The 14,309-nt window shown below is 40.0% G+C and overlaps 2 protein-coding genes across 5 annotated transcripts in view; one reads left to right on the top strand and one right to left on the bottom strand.

Moving 5' to 3' along the window:
* The window catches only part of bcl9l (bcl9 like), a 60,270-nt gene extending 56,580 nt beyond the window's left edge, over positions 1 to 3,690 (top strand). For all 4 annotated transcript variants that reach the window (XM_041804425.1, XM_041804418.1, XM_041804435.1 and 1 more), the window contains one exon: positions 1,342 to 3,690. In XM_041804425.1, coding sequence (XP_041660359.1) covers positions 1,342 to 2,531 — 1,190 coding nt within the window. In that variant the 3' untranslated portion in view covers positions 2,532 to 3,690. The remainder of the gene's footprint in view (positions 1 to 1,341) is intronic.
* A 2,491-nt stretch (positions 3,691 to 6,181) lies between these two features.
* LOC121517006 (C-X-C chemokine receptor type 5) lies at positions 6,182 to 12,854 on the bottom strand. Its single transcript, XM_041798495.1, has 3 exons — positions 12,739 to 12,854; positions 11,948 to 12,029; positions 6,182 to 7,252 (listed from the first exon to the last, which is right to left on the bottom strand). Exons 1-3 carry the CDS (start codon positions 12,852 to 12,854, stop codon positions 6,182 to 6,184), a joined length of 1,269 nt encoding a protein of 422 aa, XP_041654429.1.
* Positions 12,855 to 14,309: the final 1,455 nt, after the last annotated feature.

Here is a 14,309-nt window from a genome sequence, read left to right as displayed (position 1 = left end):
GACTTAAGAGAAAAACACTGACGTAAAAAACACATTGAATTATTTTTTCTCATATACTTCATGCAAATTGTATTTTCTTGAAGGAGATTATCACAGGCCTGAGGATGCTAATAGTGAACAACAACTTTGATTTCTTGCATTCTTATTTATTTTTTAGTTCAAGATTTGAATTTGCAATATTTAATAATCTTTGATTGATATTGATTGATTGACTGATATCTTTATTTCAATCATGTAAATGACAACTTAAAAACAGTTAAAAATAAAAATAAGTGAACATCAGAAAATGAAACAAAACAAGGCAGTAACTTGGATCTGCCAATTCTTAAGCATCTCAGTTTACATGAGCGAAAAGGAGTAGGGAGAAGAATAAACTTATCTAATCCTACCCCCTTAAATTTTACTATAGTTCATAACTGAAATCATAGTTAAATTTATCAATAATTTTGAAACCTGTTCAGTGAATATACAATGTATCACTCTTACAGAAAATATACAATCATTGCTTTTTCATTTATATACCTTCTTCACAAAATAAATGAACCCTGCAGAATTTTCATCCAAATAACAAACAAGCACCTTGTGGTATTTATTCATCAATGTACCTCTGGAAAATAATTTCAAACAGAATTATGCTCGAAATTTGTTTCAGTTCTGCAAATAGTCTGTTCAACAGTTTAACTCCACTAACAGTGATGCAGAAACTTTTCAATGTTTTACACACACTTCTAACCTTTAGAGTTGAATTTTCCCTTAAATTATAACCCCCCTCTCTTTCATTAAACATTTTCTGATTGTTCTGATGTTTTTTGGTAGCAAATTATTCGTCGCTTGTATAATAGTTAAGCTGTTTTGTGCTCCACCAAGTCAACAAATTTTAGAGTTTTGGATTTGAAAAATAAGTAATTTATATTTGACTGAAAATCAACAGCATGCATTTCCCCCTTATGCAAAATATGGGAAAATTGATTTCATTTGATAATGATCAGGAAAAACTGTAAAATTTGAAGCACTTCTAGAAAGAAAGCCTAACATGATAGAATGCATGTCTTTAATCGTGGTTTTAATGGGTTTCAGTGGGGCATTTTCATCACAATACTGAGTGTATACAAAAGCGTAGAGAGCTTATTACTGACCTGTTACAGGTTCTTGTATTACAGTTTCAAAATTCTTTCGAAAAAAAAGTACCCAACAAATTTTGCATTTTTAACATTAACAGTCAAAATAATTTGAAAAAGAAACAATTTTTTTTTTTTTAAGTTGACAGCCTCTACTGGTTAATATTTCATCGAAATAAAGACTGAATAGTGTTTTTACATGTTGGCCTTGTTTTGTCAACAGGAAACATGGGAAACCCCCAGACCTCCCAGATCCTTGTCTCTCAAGGCTCAATAGGCCCCCACAGTGATCCGCAAAGCCCTATGGGTATTGTAAGCCATGGTCAGCAACACCTGTCCCATGATGCCTCAGGACCTGTGCTCTCATCCCCAAACCACATGGGCATGCCTGCCATGAACTCTGCCATGATGGGAGGCGGTGCTCCTGATGGAATGGGACCATGTAATGTCTCCCCTATGTCACAGAACCAGATGGCAGGATTTCCCCGTATCCAGCAACAATCTCATGGGCCTATGCATTCACCTATCGGAGGAATGTCACAGAATTTCTCTCAGTCTAACGAGGATATTCTGCCATCTCAGCAGTTACACCTTCTCAGCAAAGGCCACCCCCACCAACGCCCCTCTCACCCCTCAGACTCATTTCCTTCTTTGCCCATGGGGGATGGCCCGGATCTTAGTGAAGTCATACGACCCACTCATTCAGGAATCCCTGAGTTTGATCTCTCCCGTATCATTCCTTCTGATAAACCCAGTAGCACTCTGCAGTATTTCCCAAAGAGTGAGCCACTTCAGAATCCCCATCAGGGACCCCCATCTCAGCAGCCTACTCCACAGCAGCTTCTAAAACAGCTGTCATCTTCTGGACCCCCTCACAGTAGCGGCCCCTCATCCAACCCCCACCTAGCAAACCTACAGAATATGATGGCTGAACAGCAGCTGGCCCCTCACCCCTCTCTTGGTGGAATACGCCAAAGCATGGGCATTCCTCAAGGGGCTTCAAGGGGTATGGCCCCTGGCGGGGGCATGGGCCCCATGTGCCCCCCTGGACATATGATGGGAAGGACAGGCATGGGGCCCCAACAGCTCCAACAACAACAAGCCATGATGGCAAACAGCCTTCTCCACCATCCCTCCAATCCTTACCCTGGCATGATGTCGTCGCAGCAGCACCCACACAATCTGATGGCACAGCAGAACATTATGATGATGCAGGCCAAGCAGCGGAGCATGTCGATTCCAGGGGATCCTTTTGGACCCCAGGGACCTCTAATGTCCCCGCAGGGTCCTATGATGGGCCCTTCCCACCCACAGCCTGGTATGATGGGCCCTCAGACTCTCAGACAGCGTGGAATGTCTCTGGACAGTCCCATCGGCTACGGCCCTGGAGGGATGGCAAACATGCCGTTCTGATCCAGCCTAAAGAGACTGTAAAAATGTCAAAAAGGTAACCTTCCCATTGTGTCCAAGTTTTTCATTAACATTATTCCTGCAGTTGTTTGAAATGAGGAAAACAGTAATTCAGTGATACTCCTCAAGTTTTGGATTAAAAAAAAGTTGAATATTTAAAAGCACTGTTAAACAGTTCAATAATAAATCTGAAGCCATTTTCTAAAATACTGTACATGTGTATATTTAAAAATGTGTGTATTTGTTGTGGGAAGAGAGTGGCAATCAGGAGAGGAGTGCCTCAAATTTCTATTTGTTTTAATATCATTGATTTATTTTCTCCAACTACCAAACTGTTGTTCAAATGAATTATATATATAAATAATATATACTTGCTGTATATAAGATGCGATTTGTGATTGTTTGCAGTTGTTCTGTATAATTGTGTTTTAATAGAAGTCTAAAAATAGAAAAATACCGATCTCTAAGGGGGTTTTATTTTGCTTATGGTGGTGTCTGTTATTTTTGAGGTGTAACACTGACAAGGAGACACAGCTGCTTTATACATGATTTTTTTATTATTAATTTCAGTCAGCATTGCTTAAGTGCAGGCAAAAGTAAGGGTTTAAGCAAATACATTTTTGCTTGACAGGGAAAATAAAAGTTCTTTTAAATGCAAACATTGCAGTAATGGTTACAGAATTGTCTGAATAAAGGTGCTTTTCAACCGCAAGACCTTTCCCCAGGATTTAGGGGCCTTTTGAGGAACTTTGTTCTTTTTCACTGCAGGGACAAGGGTCTTAGTTTAGTTCTGGGGGTAGAAAATCTACCCTTTTAAATCACATTTATAAATGTTGCGTACGCACAAAATGGGGCCTGAAGTTGGATTGTGCTACTTCTTAAATAAAGTATGTGATCTATAAAAAACAGACCTGAGTAAAATGTGCGCACCTGTAATCTCTACGATGAGATGGTGAATTGAAGCCAGATTGACTCACAACAAACAATTAACTCACTAAATACAAAACTTAATTCCACTATCCACATCATCATAAGCAGACTGTTTAATTTTATGCATGACTAGTGAGCCATGTTGTACTTCCAGATATGAAAATATATACAAATATACGTATATAATATAAACTTTAAAGGAGCTCAGAATTGTCGATCATACACACGTGGACAAAATTGTTGGTACCCCTCTGTTAATGGAAGAAAAACCCACAATGGTCACAGAAATAACTTGAATCTGACAAAAGTAATAATAAATAAAAAATCAATTAAAATTAACCAATGAAAATCAGACATTGCTTTTGAATTGTGGTTCAACAGAATTATTTAAAAAAACAAACTCATGAAACAGGCCTGGACAAAAATGATGGTACCCCTGGAAAAGATTGAAAATAATGTGACCATAGGGACATGTTCAACCAAGGTGTGTCCTCTTATTAGCATCACAGGTGTCTACAAACTTGTAATCAGTCAGTCAGCCTATTTAAAGGGTGACAAGTAGTCACTGTGCTGTTTGGTGACATGGTGTGTACCACACTAAACATGGACCAGAGGAAGCGAAGGAGAGAGTTGTCTCAGGAGATTAGAAAGAAAATTATAGACAAGCATGTTAAAGGTAAAGGCTATAAGACCATCTCCAAGCAGCTTGATGTTCCTGTGACTACAGTTGCACATATTATTTAGAAATTTAAGATCCACGGGACTGTAGCCAACCTCCCTGGACGTGCCCGCAGGAGGAAAATTGAGGATAAATCAAAGAGACGGATAGTACAAATGGTAACAAAAGAGCCCAGAACAACCTCCAAAGACATTAAAGTTGAACTCCAAGATCAAGGTACATCAGTGTCAGATCGCACCATCCGTCGTCGTTTGAGCCAAAGTGGACTTAATGGGAGACGACCAAGGAGGACACCACTGTTGAAAACAAATCATAAAAAAGCGAGACTGGAATTTGCCAAACTGCATGTTGACAAGCCACAACGCTTCTGGGAGAATGTCCTATGGACAGACGAGACAAAACTGGAACTTTTTGGCAAGGCACATCAGCTCTATGTTCACAGAAAATGCAAAATGCATTGCAAAATGCAAAAATGAAGCATACCAAGAAAAGAACACTGTCCCTACTGTGAAAGATGGAGGAGGCTCTGTTATGTTCTGGGGCTACTTTGCTGCATCTGGCACAGGGTGTCTTGAATCTGTGCAGGGTACAATGAAATCTCAAGACTATCAAGGTATTCTAGAGAGAAATGTGCAGCCAGGTGTCAGAAAGCTTGGTCTCAGTCGCAGGTCATGGGTCTTGCAACAGGATAATGACCCAAAACACACAGCTAAAAACACCCAAGAATGGCTAAGAGCAAAACATTGAACTATTCTGAAGTGGCCTCCTACGAGCCCTGATCTAAATCCTATTGAACATCTGTGGAGGGAGCTGAAACATGGCGTCTGGAGAAGGCACCCTTCAAACCTGAAACAACTGGAGCAGTTTGCTCATGAGGCGTGGCCAAAACACCTGCTGAGAGGTGCAGAAGTCTCATTGAAAGATACAGAAATTGTTTGATTGCAGTGATTGCCTCAAAAGGTTGTGCAACAAAATATTAAGTTAAGGGTACCATCATTTTTGTCCAGGCCTGTTTCATGAGTTTTTTTTTTTTTAATAATTCTGTTGAACAACAATTCAAAAGCAATGTCTGATTTTCATTGGTTAATTTTCAATAAATTTTTATCTATTATCACTTTTGTCAGATTCAAGTTATTTCTGTGACCATTGTGGGTTTTTCTTTCATTAACAGAGGGGTACTGACAATTTTGTCCACGTGTGTATAATATAAGGTACAGGCACAAGAGAGTAGAACAATCCAATGTCTTCATGCAGGAAGGAGCTGAAAAATGAGCGATGAGTGATGGCGGTTTGTTTACAACATAGGCGTAGAAGATGACTTTCGGTACGTTTGACCAGTGGGACAATTCAGTCAGAGCAGTTTTATTCAGATTGAATGTATGACCGAGAGAATGCACATGAGTCAGATCACATTTTTTTTGTGTCCATGAGAACAGAGAAGATTAAATCTCCGATCAGGGTCAATTTAATCTGATTGTGATAAAATGTCTGCTTTGGCCACAGCTAGTTTTGTCTAACCACCCTTTCATCTGCAAACACCTCTATTTCCATGTCAGAAAGTTTGTTTTCTTCAACTTCCTTCCTGTCGCGTCGTGATTCACCACCGAAACAAGTTATTTTTTCTGGCGCACATGCAGTATGGATTCTTTGCACTGTTTTATAAATGAGACCCCTGATACCTGCCGGACTGAAAAACAACACAGATTTTGATGCTGCCTGACAAGTTTACAGTCAGTCGGGGCTTGTGTTCCTTTCTAAATCATGTCATATTGATTTGATTTACCACAGGTGTACTCCAATAAAAGTGTAGAAACATCCCAGCAAAGATCCAGAGAAATAGGAGGATCCTGAGAAAAATTTCAAGTGTGTTTGCAAAGGGTCTGAATACTTGTGTCACATGTGACATGTAACTACATGGACCTACATGGTTCCTGTGGTACTTTGGGTTGAAAAGCACCTTTAGCCATAAATGACATCAATTTATTTTCAAAAACACAGTAAACAGAAAGCCTTTTAATTACAGCTTCCATAATGTAAGAGCTGGTTAAGTATGCATGGTGGTGATGGATGTCATTCCCTCAGAAGTCGACGGTTGACTGTGACGCCGAGTTCTTATCAAAGGCATGAAAACACGACTGCAGCCGAGTCGACAGAGTAACTGTATGAGCTCCCTGCGAAACCGCACCCCTACAAAAGCATACAAGAAAGGATTGAGGCAGCAGTGAAAGAAACCCAGGCTCTGTGTCACGTCTATGGCTAGCTGCAGTTGAACATAAGAGTCACAGTTTTCATATAAGATTACCTCCAGGTCTACCAGAGTCTTTATCAGGATAGTGATGTTATACGGCAGCCAGCAGAAGCAAAAGACCAGAGTGACGAGTAAAGCCAGTCGGATGGCACCTTGCTTCGCTTGGCTTTGCTGGCTGTGGCACAAAGTAAGGACTACCGCTGTGTAGCAGTAGCTCATGACAACCAGAGGAAGGAAGAAGCACGCATGCTCTAAGACTCTGCTGGTCAAAACCCAGTTGTGTGCATGGATCTCGTAATCATGGTAGTAACAGGAGAGCCTCGAGCTGTTTCTCAAGTCCTGCTTCACAGTGAGAAACACAGCATTGGGTATTGTAAACGCCAAGCAGACCAGCCACAATAACATGCATGTGAGGTGTACTGTTCCCCGACGCCGACTTTGCAAACTGGGAATGGCGTGAACGATAGCCAAATACCGATCAAAGCCGATACAGGCCAGAAGGAAACTCCCACAGAGGAGGTTCAGGTTTCTCATCAGACCCCACAGCTTACAGAAAACCTCCCCAAACAGCCAACCAGCAACATTGTCTGCAACACTGAAAGGAAATGTAAAGAGGAGCATTAGATCAGCCACGGCAAGGTTCAGCAGGTAGATCTCGGTGATGCGCATCAGGCGCCAGCGACTCAGGAGGACCGTGATCATGAGGCCGTTCGCCGCCACACCAAGCAGGAAGGTCAGGATGTAGAGCAGGGGTTGGAAGACGGCATTAAAGGTCTGCAGGCCCTTCTCCTGCTCCTCACACGTGTAGGTTGTCAGATTTTCATAAATGTAGTCCGATATATTATAGGAGTCTTCGAGTTCTAGCAGCTGTAAAATACAGAGAAACAAACAGTTCGGTTCAGACTCAGGATGTTTAAGGGGCAGGAGTGAAAATAATAAAAGGGCACTTGCTGTATGGGGGGGGGGGGCACACTAAAGTTTCATTTACAATGAAACAGACAAAAGATGAGGGATTATTAACTATTCAGCCAATAATCTCACAAAAATATACAAGTGAGGATATCAGTGGAAATAGACCTCATGGACCTTAATTGCATTTTCTCCACTACTGGACATAAAGGGTGCTCTATCATCCACTGAAAGGGTACTTTAATGCATTCTGTCGACTTAAAGGGCATCCTAAATGGCACTTTGTCAAATTTTACTCAGAGGGGCCCAAAGCGGGTTCTTTCTCAATTTTTAGACCAGAGGGCACTTTGTCAACGTTTTTAATTAAGAGGGCACTAAAGTAAGACCTTGTCAAATTTTGTCCACTTGCAGGGTACCTTAAAGGGCATATTGCAAAGTTTTGCCCACTTACATGGAACCCTAAATGTTGGAATGTTTCCACCAGGATAGCACCAAAGCAGGCACTTTGTCAAATTTACCCCACTAAAGGGGAACCCTACAGGATTTTGTCAACATTTTCCAAGCAAGAGGACACCAAAGGCTCATGTTTTGACAACTAAGATGGCAACTTGAGGGCATATTGTAAATTTTTGCCCACATACATGGAAACCTCGAAGTCCCCATTGTTGAATTTTGCCCATTAAGATGGCACTAAAGCAGACACTTGGTCAAATTTCCTCCGCCTACAGGACACCTGAAATCTTCCCATTTGGATGGCACCAAAGAGGGTACTGTGTTAAATTTTGCCCACTTAAACAGAACCCTAGAGGGCACTTTATCACCATTTTCCAATAAAGAAGGCACCAAAGGAGACTCTCAAATTTTGCCCACTGAGATAGGAACTTCAGGGCGTATTGTAACGTTTTGCCCATGTACATGCAAACCTAGCTGGCCCATTGGGGAATTTTTCCCATCAATGAAGATGACACCAAAGCAGACACTTTGTCAAATTTTATCCACCTACAGGGCACCTCAAACTTCCTATTTGGATGACACCAAAGAGGGTACTTTGTCAAATTTTCCCCACTTAAAAAGGAACCCTACAGGACTTTGTCAAGAGGACACCAAAGGTTTGACCTCTAAGATGACAACTTGAGGGTATACTGTAAATTTTTCCCACGTACATGGAAACTTGGAAGGCCCGTTGTTGAATTTTGCCCATTTAGACTCCACTTAAGTGGGCTTTTTGTCAAATTTTCCACTTAAAGGGCACTTTAAAGTGCCCTTTGTCAGATTTTGCTCACTTGGCGGGCTGCTTAGAAGGCACTTTTACATTTTCTTCCTCTTGGATAGCGCCATGAGCGTACTGTGTCAAATGTTACCCACTTACAGGGCATGTCAAAGGACATTTTTTGACCTCTTAGAAAGCAACCTTGAGGGTACATTGTCAAATTCGACAACTAAGACAGTACCAAAGTGGGCACTTTGTCAAATTTTATCCACTTTCAGGGCACCTTAAAGTGCACTTTGTCAAAATTTGCACACTTGGAGGGCAAAGAATGCAGTTTGTCAAATTTTGCATACCTTTGGCTGCCTATAGGGCAGTTTTTACCTTTTTTCCTCTTGGGTGTCATTAAATAGGGCACATTGTCAAATTTTACCCACTTATAAGGCACCTCAAATGGGCTTTGTCCAATTTTGCCCAATTAGATAGCAGCCTAGAGGGCACTTGGTCAAATTTAGTCCACGAACAGGTCACCTCAAAGGGCACTTTTTGGAATTTTGCCCACCTAAAGAGCCTTCTTATGCTTATTTACCATAAGATCATCCAAGCAGACACTTTCAGAGCATTTTTATTTTTTACATTAGGGTACCAAGGGCTACCTCTGAGTCACTAGTGTTAAAGGAACCTTGCATATGAAGACATATTGACCTTAATATTGGTGTTTTTTATATGTAAAGTATGTGTCTTGATTAGTAGAGTTGAAAAACAGACTTTCATGTTGGTTGCCATTGTTGTGCAGTACACCCTGTAGTGATGTCTCATGGCTGCATTTTTCTTTCACGCCTTTGTAGTTGTACTCACCTCGATCTATATTACAGTAACTTCCTCTTAGTTGTCCTCTCCACTAAAGCTGCGTACCAGTTTAATATGTAAAATGCTTCAAAGATGAGTCACCATGGTAGGAGAGCATTGCAGCTGTGTGACCTCATGCAATGCACATACATATAAAAGATCCTTATGCTACTCCAACAAAGTCAACATTTCTTGATATGCTGGGTTCCTTTAAAGAAATCTGTTCAATAGCAAAATAAAGCATGTTATGTTTAATTAACCCTACAATGTCGGTGGATTGGCCAGATCCCATGGCAGTCATCAGGCAGATCCATCTTCAAACGCTCCAGACTGAAATGGTTTTGCCTGGTCTTAGAACAGATAGACCAATCAGAGGAGAGCAAGGCGGTAGCTACAGGGGGTGGGGTTTAGTTGTGCTGATGGAGCGACTAGCCTGGATATAGTTTTTATGGGAACTTGACAGCATTTCTTTTAGCAACAAGAGCAAAGAACTCCACTGAAAGCATTTCTAGGCAGAAAAGATGTTTTTGCTCTTCTCTGGACCAGCTTCAGTCTGAATTTTTTGCACCAACTGGCTCCACTGATAGCCAGCGTCACAATAGCAATAACAATAACTCCAGAGCGGTGCATGCTCAGTATGTCATATGTTTTGTTGCTCTTATTGGCCTGTAACAAATGAGACAGACAGAACATTCATCCAATCATCCTTCAAGACATTTACAAAGGTTCAGCCCTTCCAAACATAGACTCTGGGTGGTTCCTCAAATCCATATGATATATATCTCATGCAATGGACATCTGAAACTAAAGTCTGAAGGTAATGTTTAATAGGTTTGTCTAAAAGTTTTTTTTTGATTATATAAAGGACATCGTCAAAGTAAAAAGCTTTAAAATAAATGTATATTATTCCCTGTAGGTTTCAGATTTACATCACAAGACAGGAATAACTAAGGTGTCAGACATTTTCACTTCTCCTTTTTGAAGCAAAATAAGCCAAAAACAAATGTATTTGGTTGTACTGACGAGATTCAAAATAACACTTTTCTCCAATCATGAACAATCACATAAATATTACATCTGTTGAGAATGAAAGTCAGCGATATGAACAGTGAGGTTTGACACAGGGTACATAAATAATATGTCAAACAAAAGGCCTTTGCTAGCACATATACCCCCTGGTTTAATAAAGTGTTAAACACACATTTATAGTGAAAAAACATGGATCAAATACAATGTTGTGTGATTTATAACCTTTGTTGAACTTGATAAAATACATGACTTTTAAAGTACTTTTCTTTCTTAAAAAAAACATATAAAGTAGGAAGTATTACAGCCGATGTTTCCACTCTGTATTCCCTGGTGAGTTGACAGAAAGTATTTATGCACCCGATGCAAATAAGCATGTGTGTGGTTTTCTCAGTGGACTGATTTGTGGTTTGGTTTCAAAAAATTAAAATGTCAAAATTAAAGTTAAATAGGAAAAAACTATGTGCAGACATGTTACATTTAAGACTGAATTCTGTTATCCCAAATGTGGTCAAAGCCGAAAGGATTCAACTTAACCTGTTGTTTACTTTGACATTTAAATTGTACAAATCGCTGAGTGTCGGGTCATAACCTCCTATCTACAAAATCACCACTTTAAAGGGACTGAAACAAACGCTTGATTTTTAAATTAATTTATAATAAAATGGTCATAGTGAGCATCTTTTTGACATTTTTATTAGCTTTAAATTTGAAAAAAGCATGAAAGATTTTAAGGTGGACCAATAGCACTGATATATGAAAAATAAGATAATGATAAAAGGATACAGGAGGTAATGCCCCAACGTCAGCGAGATATAATTGAACATGCACATTTTAATATCTTAAACCAAAATTTTACCACTCATATATGTTAATATTAATAAGACATTGAGAGGCAAAATTTTATAGAACTTCCACAGCCATCAATTATGCAATTCCCGTATTGTCGATGATTTCTTACCTCAGAACCTGTAAATATTTGTGTAACAGCCATGAGGGTAAATCTCGATCACTTCAGTGTAGATCTCACGCTGCCAGAGGAACAAGTTATTAAACTTCCTGTTTGTACTTGCTCTATATTTGCTCTGCTGATTTCTTTGTTTGGGATGTCCAAAACTCAAAAACATCCAAGCATGCAAGAGCGGTGAAGCAAGTCGGAGGAACTGCACCCTGTTTTATTAATATCCTAATTAATGAAAGAGGTTGCTGTGCTGCACTGGCCCCATTTATGTGACGATTCTTACAACAACATGTAGAGGTCTTTTCTGTTTACCAGCTTTTTTCTATGACAGTGTTTCAGTCTACTATAAATAATATAAGCCTGGAAGGAGCGCCTTAACCTCCTTCGCATAGGCTTTCATTGCACGCTTGGCCCCTAGGCCTCTAGTGGCTGTCTTTTTTAGTAGCCATGCATCCATAACTGTGACTTCAACTCCAGCAGCTGGCAGAGCCTTGTTTGTGTTTTATTAAGGTAGAGAGCAAAGAAATTCTGAAAACTCATTTGGCAATCCAAAAAATTCTCTCGTGATCCACCCACGAGTCCTGACCTAGAATTGATTGGCCTAAGGTACTGGCTTAGCAGGTGGAAGGGTTGCCACAAGTCCCTGGTTGTGCCGTGGTAGTCCAAAGGGCCTGAAAACCACCAGCAGGCTCCTGGAGTTACCAGCATGAAAAGGTCATGATAAAAGGGATGCCATCGAGCTTGACCTTGGCTGTCGACATGTGTCAAGCATGTGTCAAACTTGCCCCAGTTCATCCGGTTACCTTTTAACTAGCTATCGAGTGTAATTGCACTTTTTATATGCAGTTGTACAGTTACTGTTTTCATATTGTCTCAGTACCTCCTTAGACAGGTATTTTGAGTGTAATTCATCTGCCAAAAGAGAGAACACAACATAAACAAAGTTAAAGATAAATTTGATTGATTGTCCCATTATTATTTAAATTTTTATTGATATTATGATAATATTGTTCTTGTGACATTTTTTGCCCACGATAATTGTGAAGTGAAAATCTGATCATCGTGACAGCCCTACTTCACACATCTATTTCTCAGGACAGGTGCGTCGGAGTCCAGGGTATCCAGCAAACATTTCAAAGACTAACACCTGCACACTGTCCAACTTGCAAAGAAAAGGAGTATTTATTTGCAATTTTTCGGTACTATACCTTTTGCCTGATGAAGGTCTAGTACTGAAACATTGCAAATAAATACTAATTTTCTTTGTAAGTTGGACAGTGTGCGGGTGTTAGTCTTTGAAATGTTTGCTAAATCCTCAGGGCCCTACATGCCTCAAACTCATGCACAGGGCGGTATAATCTCTCCAGTGAGTTCTTGCCTCGCCCTTGGGTCTTCTCCTACTTGTACATAACCGAAAGATCTCCACAGAAAGGCGACCTAAAGGTATCCTGATCAGATTCCCGAACCACCTCACCTGGTTCCTTTCCAAGGTCCCTCTGGATGTCTTGGCTCCTCATCCCATCTCTGGGGCTGAGCAAATTTCAACCAATTGTATCTCCTTTTTTTTTGGTCACCATTTAAACTCATGACCATAGGTTAGGGTTGGAACAGATATCAACTGGTAAATTGAAAGCTTTGCCTTCAGGCTCAGCTCCCTCTTCACCACGATGGTCATATTCAACGCTGCTGACACTGCACTAATCCGTCTGCCAATTCAGTCGTGAACAAGACCCTGAAATATTTCGACATGGCAACAACAACTTGGCATCAGTTTTGTGTTTTTAAATTCACTTTATGAAAATATTGGGACAGGGAAAACACAGTTAGATCAAGCTTGTTTATAATCTGACTGACGTTTTCCAGTTTCATGGGGGGAAAATGGGCTTTTAAACAGAATAGCTTATTTGTGCTGTTGTTGGTTCACCAGATTATTAGATTCAGAGAAAGGCATTTAGAGCCCTAAAGCAAGCTGGTTGAAAGGAGACTGTATTACTGTCAATAATCAACCTCTGTCTTAATACAAGGGGATAAAATGAAGTTTACAGATTACCAGTTAATGTTGCATACTCATCCAGATTCAAGTCTTAGCAGAGTTGTCAAAAAACAACATTATTATCAAAATAGTGTAAACATGACCCCCGATCTGCCCTGTTGTAGCATAGACTGATGCTGATTGAGTCAGCTGTTGAATTTTTTCAAATCATGAAAAGTCCCATTTATTTTGGCAACATTGCCCAGAATAACAATTATCCTCAGAGAAAACACAATAATCCTCCGGCCCTGGATGCAGATCAAGAAAACAGTCCCTGAATGGAATTGACAAGGAGGAAAATGTGAAGGAAAGCTTTTGGAAGAGAAGCAGAGAAAGAATACATGTATAAAACAAAAATCATATGTTCAGACTATGAAGGCTAATTTACAGAGAAATTGAAGGTGTAAACAAAGGCTAAAGATACAGATACAGGAGGCCTACTGTATCTTCAGGTCTCATGAAATTCAAAAACAGAAAAAAAAATCTGAGATCTGACAGCTTCTAGCTCATGTAGTGGTTTTATTGATTGATATTGATATTGAATGCGGAAATAAATTAAAAAGGACAAAAAAAAGGCTTGCATTGTGGAACATTTACCTACACTGCATCACTAGCACAGTAAAGTACATCTCAAGAAGAGAAAGGTAAGCGGTAAACTATAACGTTTGTTATTGTCCAGGGACTCTGTCATATCAACCAATATGATCCAAAAATGGCTGCCAAATATTGAAAAATTTGTTGAGGCTGTCCATCATGCCATACCATATCTTCTCCATGTGTAGTACACCAGTGAGGTCAGTCAGCCAGGTCGTAAACTTGGGCAGTGTCTGATTTCCAGAGATTTAGTATCAGTCTCTTAGCAATGACCATTCCATACATGATAGTGCTCTGCGCTAACCTTGCAAAGCAGATGGAGATGGCCGTTTCCTTGTTTCTCACT

Source organism: Cheilinus undulatus, linkage group 2, assembly GCF_018320785.1.
Source record: "Cheilinus undulatus linkage group 2, ASM1832078v1, whole genome shotgun sequence".
Taxonomy (NCBI): Eukaryota; Metazoa; Chordata; class Actinopteri; order Labriformes; family Labridae; genus Cheilinus; species Cheilinus undulatus.
This window is presented reverse-complemented; position numbering and strand designations above follow the sequence as displayed.

What these genes read in the sequence shown, in the direction of transcription:
- LOC121517006 (XM_041798495.1), bottom strand. Translation starts at nt 12,854, where the DNA reads ATGAGGAGCCAAGACATCCAGAGGGACCTTGGAAAGGAACCAGGTGAG. An exon ending in GATCTTTCGGTTATGTACAA is followed by an intron (nt 12,030 to 12,738) that starts GTAGGAGAAGAC and finishes TGGTAACTCCAG; the next exon opens with GAGCCTGCTGGTGGTTTTCA. An exon ending in CCCTTCCACCTGCTAAGCCA is followed by an intron (nt 7,253 to 11,947) that starts GTACCTTAGGCC and finishes TGTATTTTACAG; the next exon opens with CTGCTAGAACTCGAAGACTC.